This window comes from Anarrhichthys ocellatus, unplaced genomic scaffold (genome assembly GCF_004355925.1).
Source record: "Anarrhichthys ocellatus isolate YVR2014 unplaced genomic scaffold, GSC_Weel_1.0 scaffold88, whole genome shotgun sequence".
Classification (NCBI taxonomy): Eukaryota; Metazoa; Chordata; class Actinopteri; order Perciformes; family Anarhichadidae; genus Anarrhichthys; species Anarrhichthys ocellatus.
Window position 1 is genome coordinate 40,371 of NW_022280118.1, and position 25,216 is coordinate 65,586.

At 42.1% G+C, this 25,216-nt stretch overlaps 1 protein-coding gene across 2 annotated transcripts in view; it reads left to right on the forward strand.

Annotated features, from left to right (window-relative positions):
* lpp (LIM domain containing preferred translocation partner in lipoma) overlaps window positions 1–25,216 on the forward strand; it is a 118,885-nt gene that overhangs the window by 27,812 nt on the left and 65,857 nt on the right. The window contains exons 3-5 of one of the 2 annotated variants that reach the window (XM_031875323.1): window positions 72–168; window positions 3,530–3,652; window positions 23,292–23,885. In XM_031875323.1, the coding sequence (XP_031731183.1) occupies window positions 72–168; window positions 3,530–3,652; window positions 23,292–23,885 (814 nt within the window). Of the gene's footprint in view, window positions 1–63; window positions 169–3,529; window positions 3,653–23,291; window positions 23,886–25,216 lie in introns of both variants that reach the window. The other variant, XM_031875322.1, reaches the window with a different exon arrangement.

The window sequence follows — 25,216 nt, forward strand, 5'->3', positions numbered from 1 at the left end:
GTGTGTGTGTGTGTGTGTGTGTGTGTGTGTGTGTGTGTGTGTGTGTGTCCCCATCCATCCCAGCGGACTACCCCCCCCCCTCCGCCACCTGCCGAAGAGTCAACCGGTTTCTCACCACCCCCTGGTTCCTTCCCGTCTCCTCCACCGATGAACTCCTGCGATTATCAGGTGGGGGGGGGGGGGGGATGTGTTATTGCATTCAATTTCATCTCGGTTGTCAGGAACTCTCGAAGAGTCGTCACGGAAAGCAAAAGACGGCCCCGAGCTCTGCACTCAGTACAGCAAAAAAACAACTACTGCCTGCCTGTCCATTTGAGCAGCAGCCAACTGCAGAGACGTCCAGCTCCAGATGCTGCCTGGAGCTGGCTGTCCTGACTGAAGGACCCACACACAAGCTGGCTTTCTTCAGTGCAGGAAGCATAGAAGGCTGACACCTATTGGTGGAGCCTGGTTATAATACCCACAGGCGTTTGTTCCCTCCCCGGGGATATCTGGCCCCTGCGATCTGACCGACACGCTCAGCACTTGACCCATGCTGCGAAAACCCTCCAAGTGCTTCACATTCCTTTGTTCAGCCCCCCCACCCCCCCCTCAAGCCCCCTCTTTTCTTGATCCGACCATGTTTCTTATCCTACGAATGCTTCCTGTGTAGAGACAGAGTGGATTTAAATAAGTTATGCAAATGTGACTGCTTTTCCCACACAAACTGTATACATACCTGTAGACTGGGGATTAGCACTATGTGTCTTCATGCGGTGTTATGGCCTCAATGTATAATACCGCTCATAGGTATGCAATTATTTTAAAAGGTGCAGCCCAACGACAGTTACATTATGAATTCCCTGCTTTCACTTAACACATTTAGGATCGGCTGAGCAGTTAGAAATTAAATAAGCCATCAATAAAATTGTACATATTAGAAATCTGTGCAAAATTTGACTCCAAAAATCCTTTCTGCCATTGGATATTTTATGAAGCCACAGATAATTTTTAGTAAAAAAAAAAAAAATCAAGGCCAATGTTTATACTAAAGCCCTGCCAGTGTCACTTCTCTCATACCACATCTGTTGCCTAAACTCACATATGTATACCTAACTGTGTGGGACATGTATACTACACATCCTCTCTTAAGTGTGTAATCACAGTCAGAGTTCTTAAAGTATAACATTGTGCTGTATATTGCCGGTATTATAACAACAGAATTCAGCATCTGGCCCGTGACCCATTTAAAGAGGTCCGTCTGATATTTGTCCCTTAATAGCAACTATCAGTATTTCATATTTAACCTGGCTACTCACCGCTGTCAGATACTTTCAAAGAAAAAGAAATGGGACTTTAGTGCATGTTTTATTGCACTGCATCTCCTAGGGATTAAAATAGCTTTTAAAGTACTGTCCATGTTTACTTGGATTAATTCCAGGACCAGTACAAGTGCACATAATGATCTTTAATGTGAATAATTTGATTCAGGTTTAACAACGGTCAGGTGCCCATATGTTCACTGACACAGGTCTAACTTGCTGTTCACTCTCATCATTCCAACACCCATTTCAATGTAAGTGATGGCCGACAAAATCCACACCTGTGAGCAAATATATATGCGCTGAGTTAGTCAAATCTAGTGAATATCTTCCAAAGTTGCTCTATTTTAGCACAAACTTCTACCACCCCTCTACTGTCGTTCAGCACCACAATAATCCGGGGAACCACTAACACCATGTGTGAAGATGTCCATCAGACCGCTGAAGCCTCACATGAGCTTCAGCTGAACTTTGGAATTCATTTTTGCACAAAACAAGGGAGGATTTTGTCTCATGTCACTCTCGTTGGAAGCAGGGAAGAAGAAGCCAAAAAAAAAAAAATCAATTAAAAAACCTGTTGGATGATGAAATTGAGGCTGTTTTTCTGAAAAGTTTACATTTGTGTGTTCACAGCACAGCAGTGATGAAGTAGACATGATAATAAGAGATAATCGTGTCGTTCCCTTTTTACCACTGCTGTATCTGCCATCTCTTTCTGAACAGCACCGGCAGTAGACGTAAAAAGAAATGAAGTGCTTAATTAGTTTTAAAAGTGCTTTAGTGTTTTTCATCTCTGACTTTTCTTCTCCTGTCACATCGGCTGGCCATGCAACTGAATTCCTTAATACGCCACTGGTATCTTAATTACGTGCCCTGTAGCCAGAGCAGAAGTCTTTTAACTGCAGAGGGAAAAAGGGGGATAGATATCAATCAAAATGTCTTTGTATCTTCCTCTCCGTGCCCCGGCAGACAAATCTCACACACTGAAGGAATACGTTTAAATGGTATTTCCTCAGAAGAAAGGAGAACTATTTCTTTATCGCCCTGACCGGGACAGAGGTCTGGATTGTGACGAGCTGATGCTGAATCCTTCAGCAGGAGGAGAGGGAGACAGAAGCAGCTAGTTCTCATCGAGGCTGTTGTCCACATTATGAAGCCCTCCACGGCGAATTCCAACACATCACAAAGACCGCCATGTTTCCTTTCATCCCTCTCGTTATTCCCCGTTAAATATGTTCTTTCCTCTTATTCCTCCTTTTGTTGATTTGAGACAAGCCATTAGTGTTTTGCTTTGTTTACCCCCTCCCCCCCTCCCTGCTCATGATAGCCTTAGATGCTTTTTAAGCAGCAACAGCTCTGCTCCAAATGGAGGCAAGCCCTGCCTGTAATAGATTGTGACAGGTAATCCAAACACATAACATTAGAATAAGAAGCAGTCACTGATCCAGCCAACTCAAAAAGCCCCCGCAGGCAATTGCAAGAAGTCTTCTTGCAGTTGCAGCATAGTTCAGAGGACTAAAAATATATCTGTCATTCCGTGGAGAAATTCCCGGGAATTTTTGTAGAAAACCGGGTGTCACTAACGGTCAGATCATTTTAGATACTTAGCTGCAGATTTTTGTGCAACATTTTTTATTATATTTTGTCTTTTTTTTTTTTTTTTTGTAATATGTTGAAGTTGTGTTTGCTCTGCGGTGAAACTGTATGAATAAATCAGCGAGGTCTCAGACTGCTGGAGTGATCCTGTTTCTGACGCTTTCAAGCTTCATCTGGTAATAAACCAGTCAAATAAAAATCAAAGCATTTCTCATCATCTTTTACAGGGCACATGTTTAAAATATGGAATAGAAAAATATCTGACTTTAATTCTTGAAAAAATAAAATAAGAAATTGACCTTTTTGTTTGAAATACTGCTGGATGAGATTGTGATGAATAATGCATGAAGAATGAAATACTGTAAATCCAAGTGTGCTGAAAAGCAGGAGGTGAATAGTGCTCTGCTTTATGAACAGACAATGCGTTGCATTTCTCCCAGAGAGAAGTCTCTGCCATTGATGTGTGGCTTTCCAAAGGCTTGTGCCAGGTCAAGGTGAAGCGTGAACTCTAGACTGTAATCCACAAGAGAATGTCTCCGAGTCAGTGGAATTACTCCTCATTGATGATTATCTTGTGATCCCAACCACGCACAGTGACATAGTTGGTCATTTCGCTCACTGTTTGCTCACAGATGAGAGGACCAGAGAAGACCCTGCAGGAGAGGCGCTCCAGTCTGGATGCTGAGATCGACTCCCTCACCAGCATCCTGGCCGACCTGGAGAGCAGCTCGCCCTACAAGCCACGCATCGCACAAGTAGGACGCCAACACACCGTCACACCTGCTCAGACAAATACACACGACAGTCAGTAGCTATGTACATTAACTCAAGTACTGTATTTGAGTGCGATGTTGTTCTTGAGTATTTACATTCTCTGCGTCTGTGGGGGAATATGGTACTGTTTACCCAGTGGCGGGCCGTGCATTTTATACCTGGGCCTTCACTGTTGTCCTGCAGCTGAAATACCACCTTATAACCACATGATGGCGCCACAGCTATTATTCATTTTTAAGGCTGTAACTATGTACATCTTCGTATTAAACCGTTCGGTACTAGTCGTTTGAATAATGCTAGAGCATTTAGAAAATGCAAAAGCCTAAATTCAGGAAAATATAATGTTCTCAGCTGGTCTGGCTGCGGGTTCCACTGTCATTCCTTAATGACAAGCCGAGACCCAAAGAGATTATCATAGGATTTTACTTTCACAACTTGAACATTGAACGTACTGCTCTGCAGTGTCTTTCCTCGTCTCAGTCTCCTATGTCATGGTGCATCTCACTCAGTCAGAATGCCCATATTTGTTTGGCTGAGCTGCATCACGTGATGTGATTCACTACCCATCAGCCTCTGCTGGCTGTTAAGTTTCGTTTCACGATAGTCACGTGCTCGCCCACTGACCAATCACAGCACACTCTGCACCTCACGGCAAAGCTACACATGGACACTGAGCGGCATGTAATGCTGACGTCATTATAGGCCGGCGTGCAGGCTCTGATACGTCAAAGAATACGCCCAACATGTCAAACTAAAGATCTGATTGGTTGAACACTATGACAATATCGTCCCCATTTACTTTAATCTGCACTGGCTGCAGGTGAGAGTGTGCAGGCCTCTGCCTCTGTTCTTACCCAGAGACACAGAGGTGAAATCTGATTGGATAAAAGCTCTACTTAAAACAAGCTGCACTGGAAGCAGAGCAACTGAGGAAGACAGTAGCTGTGCAATGAGAAAATAAGATAATGGGAAAAATATGTTTATAAATTATAATGCATGTAGTGTATTTAAGAAAAATTATTAAATTATAAAATAGATATAGCTTTGTGATTCTGTTTAGGCCAGCAGAGAAGGCCTTGCAGGCCCTGCCGGCCCACCACTGTTTTACCACACTACATTCAACGGACGGCTGTAGTTTCGGGCTACTCTTCACATTAAAGGTCCAGTCCACTGATTGTACACATACAGTTTAATTAACTGGTCATGACCAGTACTATTCCATCTGTGAAAACAGTTGAACATAGTGTTCTTTGTGGCTCCGGAGGGAGCTTTTTCAAGTTTTATAAAAACCGATGTCATAGTGATGTCATCAGGGTTACTTCAAATCTTAAAAGGGGAAGACTGCGTTCCGACCGGGCTGTGTAGAGTTTGAAAGATGTAGGTGTGTATGTGGCAAGCAGGGTGTAATGAAGATGCTATCAAGTTGCACGATGGGAAATGTAGGATGCAGGGTTTTGAGGGTGTGGCTTATACTAGGGGCTAAAAGTTAGCATATATTGGGCTGTGTTGCAGCAATTTTGAAGATTTGAAAAAGAAAAAAACTCTCACAAGCCCTCCAACTTAATTAAAGGGAACAACTAAATGACCCGAGTACCACTTTAATATTTTACATAACGAAACAAAAACAACCCTGTAAATTTACATCACTGTTTAAGATTCAACCAGTTGTACTTTCAAGTAGGGTAACTGGTAGTTATGAGTAAGTGCGCTAAAGTAAAGGACCACAGCTACAATTCATAACTGTACAAAAGTACAGACTGGTTGAATCATTTTACATGATTGAAACTAAATTACTTTATCAAATTAGGTTCCTACAGGAAACAGACCCATATGTTGCATCTTTTAAGAATGTTTTGCACCGATGAAAAAATTTGTCTTGACCTATATCATTAGTTGATATTAAACGGTATTAAGAGCAACTTCAAAAAGTCAAAGCCTTGGGCAGTTCACTAAATTGTTTGACACACAATAAATGTAGGACAGGCGGATAAAAAAACCGAACCAATTGTGTTTGGTGTATGAAGTGCTCGGAGGGGCTTTTAACGCCGTGCAGATCATATCTGAGTGAGATATTCCAGCAATAGTGTAATACCTGAAAGGTTGTTATCTGTTAGGCCTACAGACGTGGCTTTCACTACCAGTGCACTATATTCTAGTCCAAAATATTCTTAAAGGTATTCCAGTTTTTATTCTGTGGGTTATTTACCGTGTACTTACCATGTCTACATGTTGTCTGTTTTATTTATTTATTAAGGGATGCATATGTGAGGCTGAAAACAGATTTAAGGTGATCAATTATTGACAGAGCTGTTCATTTAGCTACAGACGAGCGTCTGTGTTCTCCTACGAGATGCACACATTTACATCCGCTGCCCTATTATGACACATAGTGACTTTAATGTGGAGGGAAAACACAATCAAACTGGTTCAACTACTTTCATGTCACTTTCTGTGAATATACTCTTTTTTTTTTTTTCCCAGACTTTTAAAATGCATGTGTCATTTTCATTTGTGGAAAATGACACTTGAAACATGGTATTTTTGAGGGAAGTGTGCAGCGTGACAAAGACAGACAAAAGACTGTTGGTTGCAATTGCTTTTGTCCTTTTGGTTTAGCGACTCCTGGCTCCCTGGTTAGAGGGAGCAGCATGGGTGTACCACACACAAAGTGAAAATGATTGCACCACGCGGGGGAAACATAGCGGATACGGGGCGACATAGAAATGTGAAATGATACACATTGCAGGCAAGTAAGTAAAATATGATCTGGTGATTTCTGGATGGCTTAGTGTTGTGGAAAGTCAGTGTGTTCACAGATACTGGTGTTGAATGCCATACTGTAATAACGTAACATTATGTGCTCATAAAATATGGTCAAATGCCGTTTTGACATTGAGCGGTTTGGCAGTAGAATACGGACATTGTGCTCTTGGGATAACAGTCTGCATGGACCAGCTGCCCACAGTGTCTGTGCACGTTTCCCGTTGATGGAGAACTTGGTTAAGTTCAGGTCCTTTCTCGTCAAAACTATTCATACAGGCAGCGCTGCAAATTTGTGACAATTTTAACACTTTTTCAAAAAGGTTTGAATATCATCTCACAGTATGGATGCTAGGGCTGAGCGGTATGACCAAAAATGCATATCACGGTATTATGTAAGATTCTGGCGGTTTCACGGTATATCACGGTATTTTTTTTTCCGCGCAAAAGCATTAATTAATTAACGCCGAAAAGAACCGGCCGGTCAACCGGCCAGCGGCGAACAGCTGTTTGTGTGGCGTGGCTTCTGTTCCGTCACTTCCTGTTTCCTTCACCTACATTCCCCTGGGTCCTAAGCCCCTCCAAGTACAGCTTCTTATCACCCTCTATGTACCAACGTACATTTATAATAAATACCACACATATTACATGGTAATCAGCGTTGCATATGTGTCTAACTAAAATACATTTTGTTGTTCAGTCTTTGTTCATCCTGCATCGCTCTTTTCTGTTCTTTAATGTAACGTTACTGGAGCGACAGAGCCTCTCCCAGCTGTTGGCAGACTGTTGTTAGCGAGCTCTACCCAGCATGCAGTTCGGCGGTGAAATTTTATAAATGTACAATTATTAGTGCTACAAATTGTTTGTGTCACAAACTGTTGCGTGTGGTGTTTTTCCCTGTTAAAGAGCGTTAGTTGTGGGTTGTTAATTGTTGTAACCATGACTAGGGTTCCCTCTCAATACAGTTAAGACAACTATCTCCGACCGTAGCGCTCATAGTCTATTGTCTGCTCCACACTCCGGAGCACAAGGTGGCGGTAGTGCACCATTAAGATGGATGCCAATCTCCATGAAACTAGAAGAAGAAGAAGAAGTAGCGCTCTCAGCGGCGAACAATATATTTTGCTGCCTGTTAAAGAGCGACAAAATTTCCAAATTTTCCAAATTTATCTGGCAAAAAAAGCGTCCTAGAATTAGACTTAAAACCTTACAGCTATCTAAGCTGAGTGGAGGCCTTTAACTTCCAAACTTAAAATATTACTTCTGGGCTGCACAACTGAAACCTTTGATAGTGTGGATTCAGAATAGCACATACAATCGCTGGCTTAATATTGAGAAAAACTTCTGCCCAGAGCACTTACAAATTTTGCCTTTTTTAGATGCGCCCATAAAAGAACTGGCAAAGTGGACTAAGATCACTCTTAGAATGTGGAACAAAATACAGACAGCTTTTGGGCTTGAGAACTTTTCTAACCACACACAAAGAGTGGGGAAAGTTTGTGAAACGTACGCCTCTAGAAAGGTTTTTATTAGAAATACAGATGGTGAACGAAGATAGGAAAATAATAAGTAAACTATATAACATATTTCTATCTATGAATCTATATAATTCCCGACAGATGAAGCAGAGATGGGAGGCGGAAATGAACAAGATCATACCACTGAATACCTGGGAGGAAATGTGCACAGAGGCACACCTAGTTTCAAACTCAAACACCACATTCTTCAGAACACCAGAAATAGTAGCCAAGATGGGCCCAACACATTCCAACTTGTGTTGGCGGAACCATGGAACACGTGCAGCCAATCACACACACATATTCTGGCTATGCCCTAAGTTAAATACATACTGGAGAGCAGTCTTTGATGAACAGGACATCCAACAAGACCCCCCAGTAGCACTATTGGGAGAGATACCCTTCTAAACCTACTACTCACAGCAGCATAGCAGGGTATAACTATCAGATGGTTATACCCGGATCCCCCTACGCACCATATATGGATCCATAAAGTATGGGACATCTATGAAATGGAGCGAATCACATATTCATTAAGGCTCTTTACTAAACGATGGGGTCCTGTCGCAGCATTATTAATACAATGAGAGTTATTACTATGTTATAACTGTTACCTGTTAACCCTCTCTATACACACACATTATACACCATTCTCTCTGAAAAGCATATATAGCACCGACGATACTACATTCAGGAGTGGACAATTATTTCTTCATCCCTTGTTTTTATTTTATTTCATTTAATTATTTATGCATGTAATCAATTATCTATTGTTATTATTTCCCCTCTTTTTCTCTTGGAGTGAGCACCATTTGATGTTTGTTGTTCCTTCTGTGCGTTGTACACTGTACCTGAATATCATGTGTACCAAGACTCATACAGCTGAAAAATGGACAAAGAAAGTAACTGTCTAAAAACGCATGTTATGTTTAGTAAAAAGTGAGTTAAAAAGAAAAGGTTTGAATAGATTCGTGCAGGCAGAGGACCAACTACCAGGATCCTATTAACATATTGGCAGTCTGCCTAAGGTACAATGTTGTATAGCCTAAGCTCCTGTAAGTTGTTTTATTGAGTTTCCTTTTAGCAAAATGCTCAGATTGAAAGTGTATATTTCTAGGGAATGAATTGTGAAAGGTACAAGCGGATATAGGGGATCTGGTTCTGGAGTTATAAAGTGTGCTGTCTTGGTTCTGACTACGGAGCCTCCGTGTTGTCGTACACTATAGTGTCTGCTTTGAATACATCCGTTCCACATAACTTTATCGGTTGATGTCTTGTTTTGCAATACGAAATTCTGCAGCGCTCTTCCATGCTCAGCTGTCGAGATGGCGAAGCGAAAGAGAAATGGCGTCGGTGCCGCTAGGTGGACCTGTGAAACGGGGGAAAGGTCGTTCTTTCTTTCTCTCCGTTTGCTTTTCCAAACACAAGACAGACAGCATCATACTCACTGCCATTGTTTAACATTCTTGTTCCTCCTGGAAGTCAATCCCTAGCACTGCCTACCCACTGACATCACAGGCGTTGTGTAAAACGGCAAGATTTGATTGGTCCAGGACCAACGTCCAGTCTGTCGTGTCTCTAATTATCACGTTCAATCATGTCTGTTTAATAAAGTGTAGGAACAACAATGCACTGTGTTATGGGGGCTTATGTGCCTAACTTTATTAACTACCCATAAAACCACAAGTTGATGTTTTTATACTTTGGCTTTGTCCAGATTACACAAACGACAAGTCTGATGCTAAGCTAAACTAGTGGCTAGCTGCTGGCTGTAGCTTCATGTTTACAGTCATGAGTGGTATCAATCTTCTCATCTAATTTGTGGCAAGAAAGCGAAGAAGTGTATTTCCCAAAATGTTGTACCATTCCTTTAGTAGAAAAAAAACTTTTTTGTTTTTCTGCTGTACAGTATACTTTATATTACATTAGTGGCGTAACGGACCACGGTTGGATAACCCCTCATGGTTCGGCGCACTTGTGAAAATGTTTTGTTTTACTGACCTCGTTATTCACTAATATTCAGTAAAATATGCGATCCGGACGTCACTGATGCTTTTCTAGTCACCGCTCTGATAATGTTACATTGTAAAAACCAATCGGTGTTGAAATTGACCGGAGGAGAGCTGGTAACGTGGCTAATGGAGAACGAACAAAGGTTACATTCACTTACATTATGATGCGTTCAGGCTCTGCTCAGTGAAAATGAGTATTGGGCGAAGGTAAATTATAACGTTATCATGATGTGTTCACATGTGATCTCGTAGAATGTAATGTTATTGAGAAACTTGAATAAATCCCGTTGTTTGAAGGAGATGTTTTTACAACAACATAAATATATATTAGAGATGAATTATGACTGTTTACACTAGCTATAAACAGATTATAAAGCATCATTTAATCTACTAATGACAAGATTTGTTTTTATAAATGAAAATACAATCTTTTATTTCCTAATCATTTGAATTGTGTTTATTTATGAAAAAACACTACAAGTTACTTTAACAAAGTAAAAAGATAACATTTAGAATTTTTGATGTTCACACTGACTTCAGAGCAGTTGAAATATTTTTTGGGAAAGCCTGGAGCCTTGTAGACCACCTGCTATAATCAAACAACAAAGGGATCATCAATGATCTGCAAGTAGTAAAAGTAATATTTTCTGCTGTTTTCTTTTGTGCTGCTCTGATTCTTGGTCCGATCCTTTGCACCTCTATATTACATACTGCTAGCTGTCAGTGTTACAAAGTCATCCATTCTCACACTTTAGAGGACCGTTTGCTTCACTTTGAAAGCATCAGTTCCTGATCTTTTCATTTATTCTGTGTGTTTCATGTAAACACACAGAAACAAGTGCACAGAAGCCCACATATTGACACTGCACAGAAGTACAAACACTTTTATTAGGATGCAGAGCTACCAGCTGCTGAAGCGCGTTTCTTTTTCCTAAATAAAATATAGTATAAGTGCACACCTTTGTTGGGTTTTAAAAAACGTGCAGTATATATCTGAGCAGGAGTCTGAAAGCCTTTGTCAACACGACTTGAAAAATTGATGTGCACCTGCTGGGCTCTCTGTGCTCGCCAACGGTCGCGCTAACTAATGTATGGCCGCCGTGGCGCTTTTTACCTGTCAGGGTCAAAGTCGTCCCGCGTTTTATTTTTATCACCGTGAGCCGTTGCAAGCTTTTTCTTGAGTTACGGGCGAGGAGCTGCACCACCTGTGTCTCAGCAGAGCGCACATACATGCCGTGACATGTATAAATCATGGCGCGTTATGCATCGGGACGTTTTGTTGACTTAACCCTGTTTCTGCGGTCTTGCGCCGTCGCCGTGTCTTCTCTCTGGGAGCTTTTTGCACATGGACTTTTCCATTTTGATTGTTTATTTTTCAGCAGCACGAGCATATGCAAGCATGCGCGCACGCACACACAACACACACTGTTACTTTCTCCTCAGCTGATGCTGATTCTAGCTGATTAACTCAGGTTGACCTTCCCCCCCCTGCCCAGCTGCTCCCGTCAGGCCGTGCTCGGGCTCTTTCAATGCTTTATTCTACAACACAGCACTGAACTGTGTCGCGGGCCAGGCTTTTAAGTACCATCCAGCTTCGGCACAACGGCCGCACAGTAATCTTCCGCTTGTATAAGCAAAGAGCAACGAGCGGTCTTGATTTACAGCTTTCCTGCGCGCAAAGCAATTACAGAGCCAGCTCTCCAAAAATCAATAGGTCCCTTCCAAGCTCTAGGAGAAGAACCCCCCCCCCCATCCGACGCTAAAGTTGGAATCAGCGAGGTGACCTTACGTGTGCCATCCTCCCAGACGAAAACTGCTATGGACGTTGCCGCTCATTCATAAAAATTCCAAGTAGCATTCCGGCAAACGTTCAGCCGGCACTGATGCCTCACAGACATCAAAACAATTTAGTTTGCTTTAGTTGGTATTCTCTGTGGCATAACAGTGGGTAATGAAATGTGATCATTATATAATCCCCATTTGTTCTCTCTCCACTTTCCATCTTAGATGCCATTTGGTATTTGACACAGTTAACTAAGTTTGCGTTGCAGTTTGTTCGCTTCATCCTGCGACAGAAAAAAATATAAATAATAAATTAAAAAAAATATATATATAAAATGAAGCCGGACCTGATTGTGATGAGAATGCTCTTTGTTCTGTGAGAGGTTTCTATAATTTCAAATGTTTGAATATAATTGCACAAAATTGTCATGAATGTTACTAGACATGTGTAAAAGTTGTCCATTCTCATTGTTTACCCGTAGGTCTGTGCTGATCTCCCGGCAATTTATTTTAATGTAAAAATGAAATTCATTACCAGCTGAGTTTTACTGAGAACAATGTGAAGCTGAAGGTGCGTTTGAAACGTCACACAGTGAGCTGTGCAGCTGTGTTTGAGTGAGTCCCATGAACACAGCCGTGTAGTGATACTAGAGAAGTATCAGATGGACTATAGGAACTGAAATGTTGTGGTAAAAAGTGTGTATGTGTGTGTACTTGTGCTGTGCACAGGGCCATTGTCTAGCAGACCGGGCACTATCCTGGTGGGCCGCCACACGTTTTTCAAACATTTTTTAATTATTATTATTTTTTGTCTGACCAGCCATAAAACAGGTAGCTAGGCCCAATGTTTCTGTGTGTATCAGTTCCACCCCGACGCGCTCTATATGAACGTATGTGTGCACGCTGAGCAGAGAGTCATTCAATGTCTGACAAATATTAGCAAAATAATTCATGATTAAACGCATAAAGAATTGCATTTGATTGCACAGACTGGGCACATCCTCATTAGACGGGCTACTTCGGGAAACACCCGTGGCAGTGTCTTGACGATTGTGCAGTATGAATTACAAAGTCAGCTGAAAGCGCTCTATTTTCTATTTACGCCACACAGACGTTTTCATGCTTAATGAATGAATGTTGGGGTTTTTTTTAATGCTTTTTCATGCTGAATGACTAATTTACACAAACTTATGAACTCTGGTAAGGACACGATTTAAAGTGGTGCTATTATGCGATTCTATCAAAATCTGATCTGTTGATAATCGATTAGTCGACAAAATCACAATAGTGTTAGTCGACTAAGAATTTCTTTACTCGAATGATTCGAGGAGGAATGACAGAATAAGTAAGTAATGAGGTCCAATGACTCAGCAAGGTTTGCCAATCAAAAACATGCCAGCTCACATTCCTTATAGATCATTCGATAAGTGAACAGAGTATTTCTGCTGTTTGAGATAAAAAACGATTGCTGCCATGTTATAAACTCCTGTCTCAGAATATTGTAAAGCACTTCAAAAATAAGATCTGAAATGATGTTTCAACATAACACTCTTTTATCTATGAGAGGAGCAGCTAATCGGTCACCTGGTGAACTGCCTGGCTGGCTTAGATCTGTACATATTTCCTGCCCGTCATCACACATTTGTTTTTAAGATCCCGCTCTAAGATTTTAACATCGCTTCTTGTCCTCAGCTCTGAGTCTGGCACTGGGATCGGAAGACAAACACAAAGAGTGCGTGCTCATGCTAAAACCCCTTCAAGTCTGCTGCACTGCAATCTGCGCCCAACCAGCCCCACTAATATGCAGCGTAGGCCTGTCTGAGCACATCACATCTGTTGTGGGGGAGTTTACAAGGAGGCCCGGATGAGTGTCAAAATAGTGCGCTCATCAAAGCGCCGGGGCAGCGACGCCGCTTCGGTGGAGGCTACTGCAGCCGTGACCGCTCCGACCTCTAATTCACACCGAGCCCCGCCGCCTTTCTAGTAATCGAACCCAGCGCCGTCCCACTGTGTCTTATTTATTACATTCAGTATGTGCCTTTAGGTCGTTAATACCAACAACAACTAACTGTGGACTCCACAACTCCAGTCCATCACTGGATGATAATAGAGGGAGAATAATTAGAGCACAACGTATTCATGTGTGTCACAATCAGATGTGTTTACTGGATCCTATCCGAATGTTTTGTATCCAGTATCCATTTGTATTCACCACCTTCACAGACAGAGATTGGTAGTTTTGGCAAACTGTTTGTAGCTGGTTTTATTAAAATTAGCAATCATATGCTGCTAATATGCAAATGATAAAAAAAAAAAAAAAGATTGCAAGCAACAAAGTCAGCTTTTCCAGGCACGGTAGGTTATTGTCTTCACCTTTTACACGTAGTTGAATGTGTCTCAGTGATCTTGCATCACGCAGTTCCTGATTTAGAGACTCAAAAAAAATACAAAGAAATGAACAGTGTTTGGTCTTTTAGTATTTCATTGTGACGGCCACCCAAACGTTTTCACCATGCAGTGGATGTGTTGAGGAGAAAAGCACGCACGAGTGCTGATGCACTTCAGCAGTTATCCACCGTACGACCCCATGAAGTAACCAAGTAACAATTTAGTTTTGCATTAAGCAGGGACATCTTTGTCCCAATTAATCTCTAATGCACTACCTCCATTAAAACCTCGTCGTGATCTGATTCAGTGCGGTGTGATGAGATCCGAGTTGAAATTAAAAAGCTCCTCCTGTCTGAATCATCACCACGCTGCGCAGTGATAATGTGCAGCATCCTAAATAAAATATTGAAAGCCTCAGCCCCGTACACTTTTCCACCGTGATAAACCTGCATCAAGATGTGTGTGTGTGTGTGTGTGTGTTTTAGGGAGGATGGGAGCGGGGTGCGCTTTAAGTGAGGAGGGAGAGCTACTCAACTGTCACAAGGCTGCCTTCTGGCAGTGCCAGAACTTCTGGGACCAGAGATGTGTGACTCACTTACAGACACGGTTCCACCTCAATTAACAGTCAGGGCAGCGAAGCGCACTCGAGCAGTCTCTTTGTTTGTGTCCATGTTGGAGATTCAAGTGCGAATTTGTTAATGCTGTCTAGAAATAAAAATGACGTGAACAAGGCTGTTGAGCTCTTGGGTGGCCGTGAGGAAAAGAAGGTTGTGACCCTGAGACATAGGACCTTCACAGTTCATGTGTAAAGCGTCAGACTCTGGAGCCCTGCATGTGTTGTTATGGTTTTCGGACTGTCCATCTGTCCGTTCCCTTTCTTGTGACCCAGATATCTCACTAACGCCTGAAGCTAATTTCTTCAAATTTGACTCAAACTTCCTCTTGGACTGAAGGATAAACTGATGAGAATTTGGTGGTCAAAGGTCATGTGACCTCACGTTTGTCCCCTTCTCGTGAGTGTGGTATCTCAGGAGCTTCTTGAGCAGATTTATTCAAATTTTGCAAAAACTCAAGAATTTACATGCTAATGATGATCATTTCACACAAATGTCTTAAAGGATAAAATAATGAAGGGATGATATTTTGGACAGACATAAACTACAACTTGACTGCTTGGCAGGGTCATACAATGGCGATGCGGTAATTCTAGTTTGGTTTGCAACTGAACGATTGAGACTAGAGGTCTTCACTCCGTGACCTTGGACTTGACTTAGGTGTGGTTGGGTATGGGTCCAGTTCCATCCCTGCAGGTTTCATAACTGTGTGTCAGTTTGCCTTTTTTGACCAAATACTTCTAGAAACTGGAAAAAGACCTGAACTGAAGAAGTACGGGCGTTTCCAAACCTTTCAAGTTCATTTGTTTTGGTTTGAATCAGTGTATGAGTTGACAATCTTGTCATGTGTTCCCATTGGTTCGGTTGTCTTTTCGGTAAAGAAATTCAAGCGATCCAAAGCATCAGCAGCTGAGCTGCAGCCGAGCTGCAGCATCGCACGAGTTGGTCTGTTTGTGTTTTTTACTCGACGTCAAATAGCTGGAAGTCTGCGAAATAGGTTGTCATGTCCACACGAAACAAACGGGCATTATTGAATCCTGCTGACAGTTTAGCTGAAGCCAAGTGCTGGAAATGCTGCTGCGATGGATCCTTCCACACGAGTGCCCCGAGGAGACCCTCGCTTCACACTGCGCCAGTCAAAGCCGTGCCGTGACACTCCCGTCTCTCAACAAGCGGAGCATTACGGATGGCACTCGCTGTCACAACTCGGCAGAATGATAGGCCCTCACCGCTCTCGCTCCCGAGCCTCCCCGCTGATAACGGCGTCTGGTGAGCGGTCGTGGAGAACGGAGACAGCGGACCACCCTGGTGGTGTCTCTGCTCCCTGGGAGTTGGGTAGGGTTGGTGACCTTTCTGCTGCCCCCCCTTATGGGGTTCAAACTCCGAAGGCACCTCGGGGGATGGCCTCCCCCATTTCAAATTCAGGCCTTTAGGAGCACACTTATGTCCATGTGAGGGGTTCAGAAGCGATTTTGTACATATACGTAGATAAATATTGACTGTACAGAGTCACAGGCCCAAGTTGTATTCAAATGTAAGTAATAAGAAGACCTGTCACCGTAGATAAGAACAATCAATAAAACAGATTAAAGGAATAGTTTTGGGAAATACACTGGATTTCTTTCCAAGCGTTAGATGAAGACGTTGACATTATTCTCATATCTGTTGGTTAAATATGTGGCTATAAAGGTCATTTAAAAACAGATTGAATGAATGACTTTAAAGGTTTAGCTCACCAAAAAGGAAATACAAATAGTATACAGTACTCGCCTCTTTAGGCTGTGTATGCTCCTGGCAGGTTTCCTATTGAAGGGTTTAACGGAGTGCCCTGAGGAATTTTAAGGATTTTTGGCGTTTGTCTTTACATTTTAAAACCTTAGTTGCCGTCTTTCGTTCGGACTCCATCGAAGTCTGTTTGCTTACATTTTTTGGCGCGCTGGTCTCCCCAAACTCCACTCTATTGAAAAGAATTCAAGAGAGAGTCTATTATTATTTGCATTATAGATGTCAATGGGGTTGTGAATGAGGGTTTTAATTTAACTCTCTGTAGCTATCACTCTGAGTGTATAATGCTGAATGATTACGGTAAGTTATCCTGTGCAGGTGTTGGAGGATCTTATTCAATTTGTTTTGAGGAAATATCTTACTCTACTTGTTAAAGTATAAAAAGCCAGCACTCATCAACTATGGCTGTACTGTTTCCATGTAGTGTATGTTGCTGTCCTGCTATACGAAGGACCTTCACACGATTTGGAGGTCTCGACACTGAGACACTTTGACTTACATTTGCATCCGTCGGGAACACGCATGACAAGGTGCATGTAAGGACGCATTACATTTTAGTTATCAGCGCTGGTTTGTCCTATGGTTTCTAGTGCACAAAAAGGTCAGTCATAAGGAAAATGAGTGATCAGCCACCGCTATGCTAAAGTAAAAATCTCCTTCAGTTGGCTGAGGAATATCTGCTTCAACTCTTTCCAGCTTCCGCCGCTGTCACAGGTCAACCGGCTTCTTTTATTCCTTTGTAAAAGGTCAAAGCCAAAGGCGGTTATTCTTTCACCGTGGATGCTTTAACTCTTCGGGGCTCTGATGCCGCTGATGTGTTTGAGCGTCGCCGCTGCTTATCTCTGCGAGCTGCATCCAGACGACACCGCGGCTCCGTGTCGGCGGTGTTTCACTTTTTCTGTTTGCTTGGCATGCTGCTATTCTCTCCTGATTGCTTTGTCGCTGCACGGAGCAGAGATGTTGGCACAGCGCCGGTGGCAACCGGCGACCTTAAGGTCAATCTGGCAGCAGGTTCCGAGTTTTTGACAGGGGCAGCCAACTGTGGAGAGAGGAGCATGCCTTTGGGGCACTCATCGTGTTCCGTCAATGTTTGTTAGTCAAATAAGCTGCGTGGTATCACCCCTTTGTCTTTTATTAACAGGCTGAACCAATGACAAAGTTAGTCTGAGCCAGGGAGGCTCTGACAGTCAATATGAACTGCCTCTTTACATCATGAAGTCCCTGGTAACAATGCTAAAAGGCCTACCATCAACTGCTGTCATAGCACATTATCCGTCTTCCCAATAACATGTGCGAGCTTACAGCACACACACACACACACACACACACACAGCCTCTGAAAGAACAGTTTTGGTTTCCCGTCTCTGGGATTGATGATATCGACACACTGTAAGCGAACGGGTGAGCAGCGTTTCTCCTCCCGAAGCAGGACGGGTCACAAGTGCATAGCGAAGAAACCAACCCTCATTACAGGGATGAGTCAGGGATGTGTGCGGTGAGAGACTGGCCCACAGTGCTGCAGGAGGTGAACGAAACAATTAGTTTCTGCTGTGTGAGTGCCACAAAACACACATTTCCCTTTTTTTTTTTTTTTTTTTTTTTTTTTTTTTTTTGTAAAGATAGCCTGCAGAAGTGCCACGATCGCTGACTCTCTGGGACTTTTTTTTCTTCACACAGTAGCCCAGAAAAAGATTTTTTCAGTTGCATCAGTGAGTAATACGCCCTACTTTTATATAATTTTTTTTTTTTGGGGGGGGGGGATTACATAACTGAATTTTTTTAACTCGGACTTAATGTTCGACTTTGTCATCTTCGGGTTGTCTTGGAGTGCACATGTTCTGTACATATGACTGCTGACTCATTGGTATTCATATCGCTCCCTGTTCCTTAAGTGCGTCTGTCATTTCTGTGCAGTACATGAAAAAACACATTTTTTCTAAAGTGTGCAGGACCTTCAGTCATGAAGAACGTTCATCATCATGGTGATGATGGTTTGGTTTTGCGTGAAATAGAGCCAGAGCAATAATTTGGCCCATTATAGCTCATATTGGCATCAGTGTGTCTGTTGTTTGACGAGTAACAAATTGCAGTGCAGAAATACCAAACAGGGCCGTCGTTAGTTTGTCAACCAAAGAGCAGCGACAGAAATATGATCTGCTTTCAAGTCCTTGTTCAAATATAGAAATCAAATAAAGTAAGGGATACCTATTGACTTTCCTTCTTTGTTTATGCGTGTATGTTTAAGATTTAAATTATTGTCCGATAGATTTATATTCTAAACTATCAAATATGAAATACTTATCTATGGAGAAATCTTTATTGTGCATTAATGTTTCCCTTTTTAGTCGGTGCATGTAAAAATGATCAACTGTACGAACATCAGAAGCCACAGAACAAATATTATAGCTGTGATATCATCAAGAGAAAACGACTTGGAGAGTTGGAAACATTGCCTTTTAAAAAAAAAAAAAATATATATATATATATATATATATATATATAGTAGTTCGGCTTCGAAACCCACATGAGTTCTCCTCCACAGCGGTGCCAGTAATCCTGAATCCAAACTGTTCTCACATCCTCAGATAGTGTTTGATTCCACATTCTGTTACAGTCCGACTCTCGTGTGTAAAGTCGAGGATGTACTTTTGTGAACATTTTCACGTTTGCAGATTTGAATGTAACGGATCCAAAGAAACACTCAAGTCACATCCATGTTAGACCAGACGCACCCATACAAAGGAATAGTGCCCTTTGCAATATTGATTTTAATCAATGCACCAGCTTTTCCACCTGAGCCAAGCATAAGAGAATATTGTAGAACTTTTAGATTTTTATAACTCTCTCAAATTGCATCAAAATAGGTGGCTGGAAAGGCAGCTATAGCAGCAGTCGTACTAAGGGATCAATAGGGACACTGTTGTTATTGATATTATTGTGAGTAGTTGCTTCGTTTACTATAAAGAATGCATTTGAATAAAACCAGAAGTAAAAGACTGAACGTGACTACAGTTTGATACAGTAATCAGCAGTAACACAGTCACAGTGGCAGTATTTCAGGACAAATGTGATCCAAGGCACATGCATTCTGTATGGCGTGGGTGAAGCGTGTTTGAATCTTCACTTGTGAAAGGCGAGGGTTGTCATGTAACCATCACTTGAAGGAGCAAAAGAAAGAAGGAGCCGATATGCAGATATAAGATAGGCAGAGCGAAAGAGTTCCCAGTATGTGTAGAACACACTTTTATCTGCAAACGGACAGATGGTCCCAAACAGCTAGAGGTCTCGCCGTGTTCCACAGAGACATTGTTTTATCATATTTATCTTGAACTATTTTAGGAGAAGGAAATTGATACCCTCAATTGCGTGTCTGCGTTGAGGCTGGCGGATTGTGAAACTATTGTTCAGAGACGAGATACGTGGAAGTGGGGGGAGATTAGCGAACGCCTCGGTGTTGACTGGGAATCATTCCGTGGTCATAGTGCGAGTGCTGGAACGGAAACAGACGGACGCTTCTGTGTGAATGAGGAGCAGCACAAAGTTGAGGGAAAATATATCCAAGGTCTTATATGAGTCTGAAAAGATGCAGAACTTCTCCCTCTTTAGGGGTTTTCCCCAAGCTTGCTTTACCAAACAATATATATATAACCCCCCCCCCCCTCCCACCCTTGTGGTTTGAAATGCAAAGTTAACAGTTTTACTCAGCCCCCTAAGGCTTGTATAGTCTCTCCTAATCTTTTTTAATGTGTCAAAAGGCTTTCTTGAGAGCCTCTGTGAAATTTCACACTTAAGTTGTTTGCAAAGTCAGTCTGCATTACAGTGTGGGGTGAGGGTTCACTTTCCTGAAGGCGTCGGGGGAAACTTTTAAAAAACTGTGCTGAGCTTGTGTATATGGGGGGGGGGGGGGGGCACAGTATGATGTCGTATGTAAGGTCGGACTTGTGGATTTCAAAGCTGTGTCGGATCATACAAAAGGACCATTTAGAATTTATAATCTGTAATAATTCAATTGTATCTTTTATCGTCCCTCAGTGGAATTTTACTGCGCTGATTATTATCGTTTTTACAAAATTGGCACTGCAAATTGTAAAACTATCAAGATGAGTTATTTATTAGTAAAATTTCAGTTTACTTCATTGAACTGCAATTTGATGATTTAATATTTCATCTTTCATAATGGGCATTTTCCGCACTGTGCTATATATTATGGAGACGCATATGGAGGTTTCTTGTTACGACGTACCAAGTTATGACAAGAAACTGTTCTTAATTTAATGAGATACATTAATGTAACGATGATTGTGTTTTATAAGGAGATTCAACAAAAGAAAACGATTTACAACTGAAGGAAAAGTAAAAATTGCGATATTTGTTTTGTAGTAATAACCAGAAAATGTGTCCTAATGACATGAAAAATATCTCGTTATATGATGAAATAAAAAACAATAAAATAAATCGCCTAATAACAAGAAACTGAGCAAATATTCTACTCTGTCTCAAAAGGTTTATTGTTTTAATGACATACATTAATGTAATGACGATTATGTAATAGCGAGAAGGTGATATAACAAATGATGTGGATTTATATCAAAAAAAGTTTCTTTTAAAAATTGATTATGTAGTAATAACAAGAAAATAGGTCCTAATAAAAGAAAGAATATCTTGTTATATATGAGGGATATTTTTTGTCATAGTGGAAGCATCACGCTGCTATAATATATCCATCCATATCAGGAGAATTTTACTCCAAGAGAAAGTATCATATTGTCCATGTCCTACCTATCAATCATGTTATCTCAGACCACTCATTAACACCGGAGGGTCAAACTCAAATGATAACTTGGTTAATAACACAGACATTTCTGTTCAGGTCGTATGCGTTTGATAAGTTCCATCGCCCTCAGAAAGGCGTGAATCCATTCTCTTAATGTAATTTGTGGAAAACGTACCGTGACCGTGTAATTATTTGGAGCGGGCCGATTTGCATTTCCAGCGCTCTGCTCTAACTAAATGCTACTGTAGGGTCTAAGGCCTTACAGATAAATTAATAATCTGGAGTATTTAAAACCCATGAAACATTTAAATTAAGTAATTTCACTTCCTAAAGGGCATAGTGGAGAGTTTTTTTTATTTTGAAATAAACATCAGCACTAATCACTGAGGCAGGAATCTGAGTGAGAGCAGACAATATTCCTTAGGGGCTCCCCTCTGACTTCCATTAGATGGGATTTAGACCAAGTTGATGCATGCACCTTGTTTACCCTCCCAAAAAAAAAACGTGGAATTATTTGTGTATTCGCGACACATTATCAGGATGCAAATTTTACAGGCTACTTTTTCACTGATCGAATTACAACGCGAGTGTGCCTTATTCAATTTGAGCGAGGGATCACAGCAGCCTGTAGCAGCGCAGCCAAACACAGCTATTTGGGGCATTGCTGCGCAGCAGCCTTTGATCAACTTTTAAGGGAAATCGATTGGAATTGTTGCTCTGCCCCAATTTAGAAGACATCTCATCAAACTGAACTGCAAAGGGTCTAAAGACTACAAGTGTTCATTTTTGTTCCCCTAGTGCTGCAAGTTTAGTAATTGACTCTGATTTTTGGCTTCAGGCAATAACCTAATAAGGCCATCCAAGGTTAATGATAGACCCTTTTTAGACTGGCTGAACGTCTGACACCGATATGTAGTGGTAGTGAAAAACAATTATTACTTACATGACAGACACTCGGGGCGGACGCCCCTGACATCCCAGTGAGACGCTGTTACTCTGTGTTCATCGGCTGTGTGCTGTTATGGTTTGGCCTGTGCCGCGCGATGTAACCGACCGGACGTTAGATCAAAACACCGCGGATGAAAATCCCTGCAGTGGCTTGTGTTTGCTGCTTTACAGCCGCCTCTTCCCAGGAACACCAGCGCCGCAGATCTCCGTGATTTAACATCTTTCACGTCCAAGGAGCTGGAGTCAGCACAAGTGTTGTGTGCCGTTGCCAGTCTGCTGTCATGGCATCCTCTGCCAAACAATTTATCCCCCTTCCCCTCCTGCTTTATTAGCCATAGATTATAGGTGGCAGCGGATGGTGTGGAGCCTCTGCTGTCGAGGTAGCCTTGTAATTGACTCCAAGGAGGCAGGGTGGATAATCATTTGAGCGTAAACCACAGTATCGGTAGATGGCTGTTGAATACAATGTCCTGTTACAGGGTTTTTTTATTGCAATGCTAGCAGGGGGGACAATGTGGGTCTGTCGGTCTGTTCACAACTTTGTTCCAGACTGAAATATCTCAACTATCATCTTTTTGCACCTATCCATGCTCCCCAGAGGATGAACCCTATTGACTTTGGCGATCCCCTGACTTTTCATCTAGCAGTACCATGAGGTTGTGCTTTTGAGTGAAATGTCTCAACAACATTTGGACAGATTGTCATGAATATAGCAACACACACACACGAGTTGTAATAACTTTGGTGAGTAGGGCCATCATCAGCTCAAAATGTCAAGGTGTCCAATACTTTGGTTTATCACCAAATGCCTGCTAAGCTAACGACATTCCCATCAGCCTCAGCTGTACTTTGTATTTATTGCTGATAACTGTTAGCATACTAACATAAGACATTGAACATGGTCAAACCTTTGGACTGTAAATGTATTGTTCTTTGGTTCGGTTTCCTTCGATGTCCATTTACAGCCCATACAGTGCAATGAGTTTTTCATTGAGCAGTTGTTTGTTTTAATCGGATGCAAACTTTCTGCTGTTTTTCAGAACTCCGTATCCTCGGCAGCCTCCACCCCCAGCGCTCCAGTGACCGGTTACAAGCGCATGGTCATCCCAACCCAGCCACCTCTGACTGCCACGAAGAAGTCTACGCCCAAACCTCAGGCACCCGGGGGGGTCTCGTCCATCCCCCCTTCTCCTGCCAGCCCTGTGGCCAAGGCTCAAAGCCACACCGCTCCTCAGCCTGTACCAGCCTCCTATGCTACAGCCTCAACCCCAAGCCAGCCAACCTTCAACGTCCAGGTGAGATCGGCCCAGCCCGGCCCCCAGCATCAAGCCCCAATTGGCCACCACTTTGGCCAGCAGCCCATTCGCAGCCCTGCACAGGTGCAGTACATGCCTGCCCAGCCCAAAGGTCCCGACTTTGCCTATGGACCACCACAGCCCGGCTTTTCCCAGATGGCTCCGGTCGGATACCAAGAACACCATCCAGGAGTACCCCAAGTAGGCGGCTTAATTCCCAGGAGACCTGAGCCGGCCCCTGTCCAGGCATACCAACCTCCAGGCCCCAGAAAGACCTACATCACAGATGTACCACCAAGCCTGGTTCCTTACACTGCTGGACCAGCTATTCCGCCAAAGGTAAGAATGGTTTTCATCACACATACAATTTACTCCATCAGTTGCCATCATTTTTTTAACATAGCTAGAAAAAACAAACATATTTGTGATGATAAAAAAATATTACTACAGTAGTGGATGAGGCCACAATTAGTCCACCCTTTTAGCCATCCATCCTTCCATCTAACATTTTCATATATCTTTTTTCCACCTTTCATACTCTGGAATGGTGGCACTGGGCCAAGCAGACAAGCCAGGACATCCGTTTCCCCAGTCACGTCTCCCAGCTCCTACTGGAGAATCCCGAGGCGTTTACAGGGCAGCTGGGATATTTAATCCCTCCAGCGTGTTCTAGGTTTGCCCCGGGGCTTCTTCCCAATTAGATATCCCTAGAATACGTCCACAGGGAGGGATTTGCGAAGCTTCCTGATTGGTTGCTCGAACCACCTTAACCTGCTCTTGTCAAAACGAAAGCGTAGCAGTCTGTTCTCAATCCTCTTTGGGATATTTGAGCTCCTCTATCTCAAAAAGAGTGAGCCCAGCACCCAGACACCATGGGAGGAAAACTAACTTGGGCCACCACTCGTATCCCAAACTCCGTTCTTTTAGTCGCTACTCAGTATCTACGAGAATAGTTGAGGGTTTGACGATGTAGGATCATAAGGTAAATACAAAGCTTTGGTTTTCACCATCACAATATCTGCATGACTGAAATCACTTCATCAATCCACCTGTTGACGAAGTGTTGACCCTCATCTCTTGAGCCGGGGGGGTCACAGTATGTTTAAGAAAGTAATTTACCATCAGTTCTTTTTCTTCATGGCATCTTTTCATTCATGTTGTATGCTATTTGATAAAGTAGAAGTGTATGTGTGTGTGTGGTTTGAGTGTGTTTACATGCACAGTATGCATACATATCTGCAGCATCAGATGGCAATTCAACAGGGAGCTGCTTGCCATCTTCCATTGAATTGCGCAGAATAAACAGTTGTTTTAACCTTTATGAATTTTTGAAAGATCTTCTCCGTTGGGGGTTTACACCATCTGATTTCATTTGTCTCATAAACAGCAGCTCGTATTCATGTGTGCTGTGTATATCTACCCGCTGTGCATTGTAAATCTAAGGTCAATACTTTTAAGTTCATTTCTTTTTTCATTTAATTGTGTAAAGATGGAATATGTATATATACTGTGTGTGTGTGTATGTATATATATATATGTGTATATATATGTATGTGTATATATATATATATATATATATATACGTATATATATATGTATATATATATATGTATGTATATATATGTATATATATACATATACATATACATATATATACATACATATATATA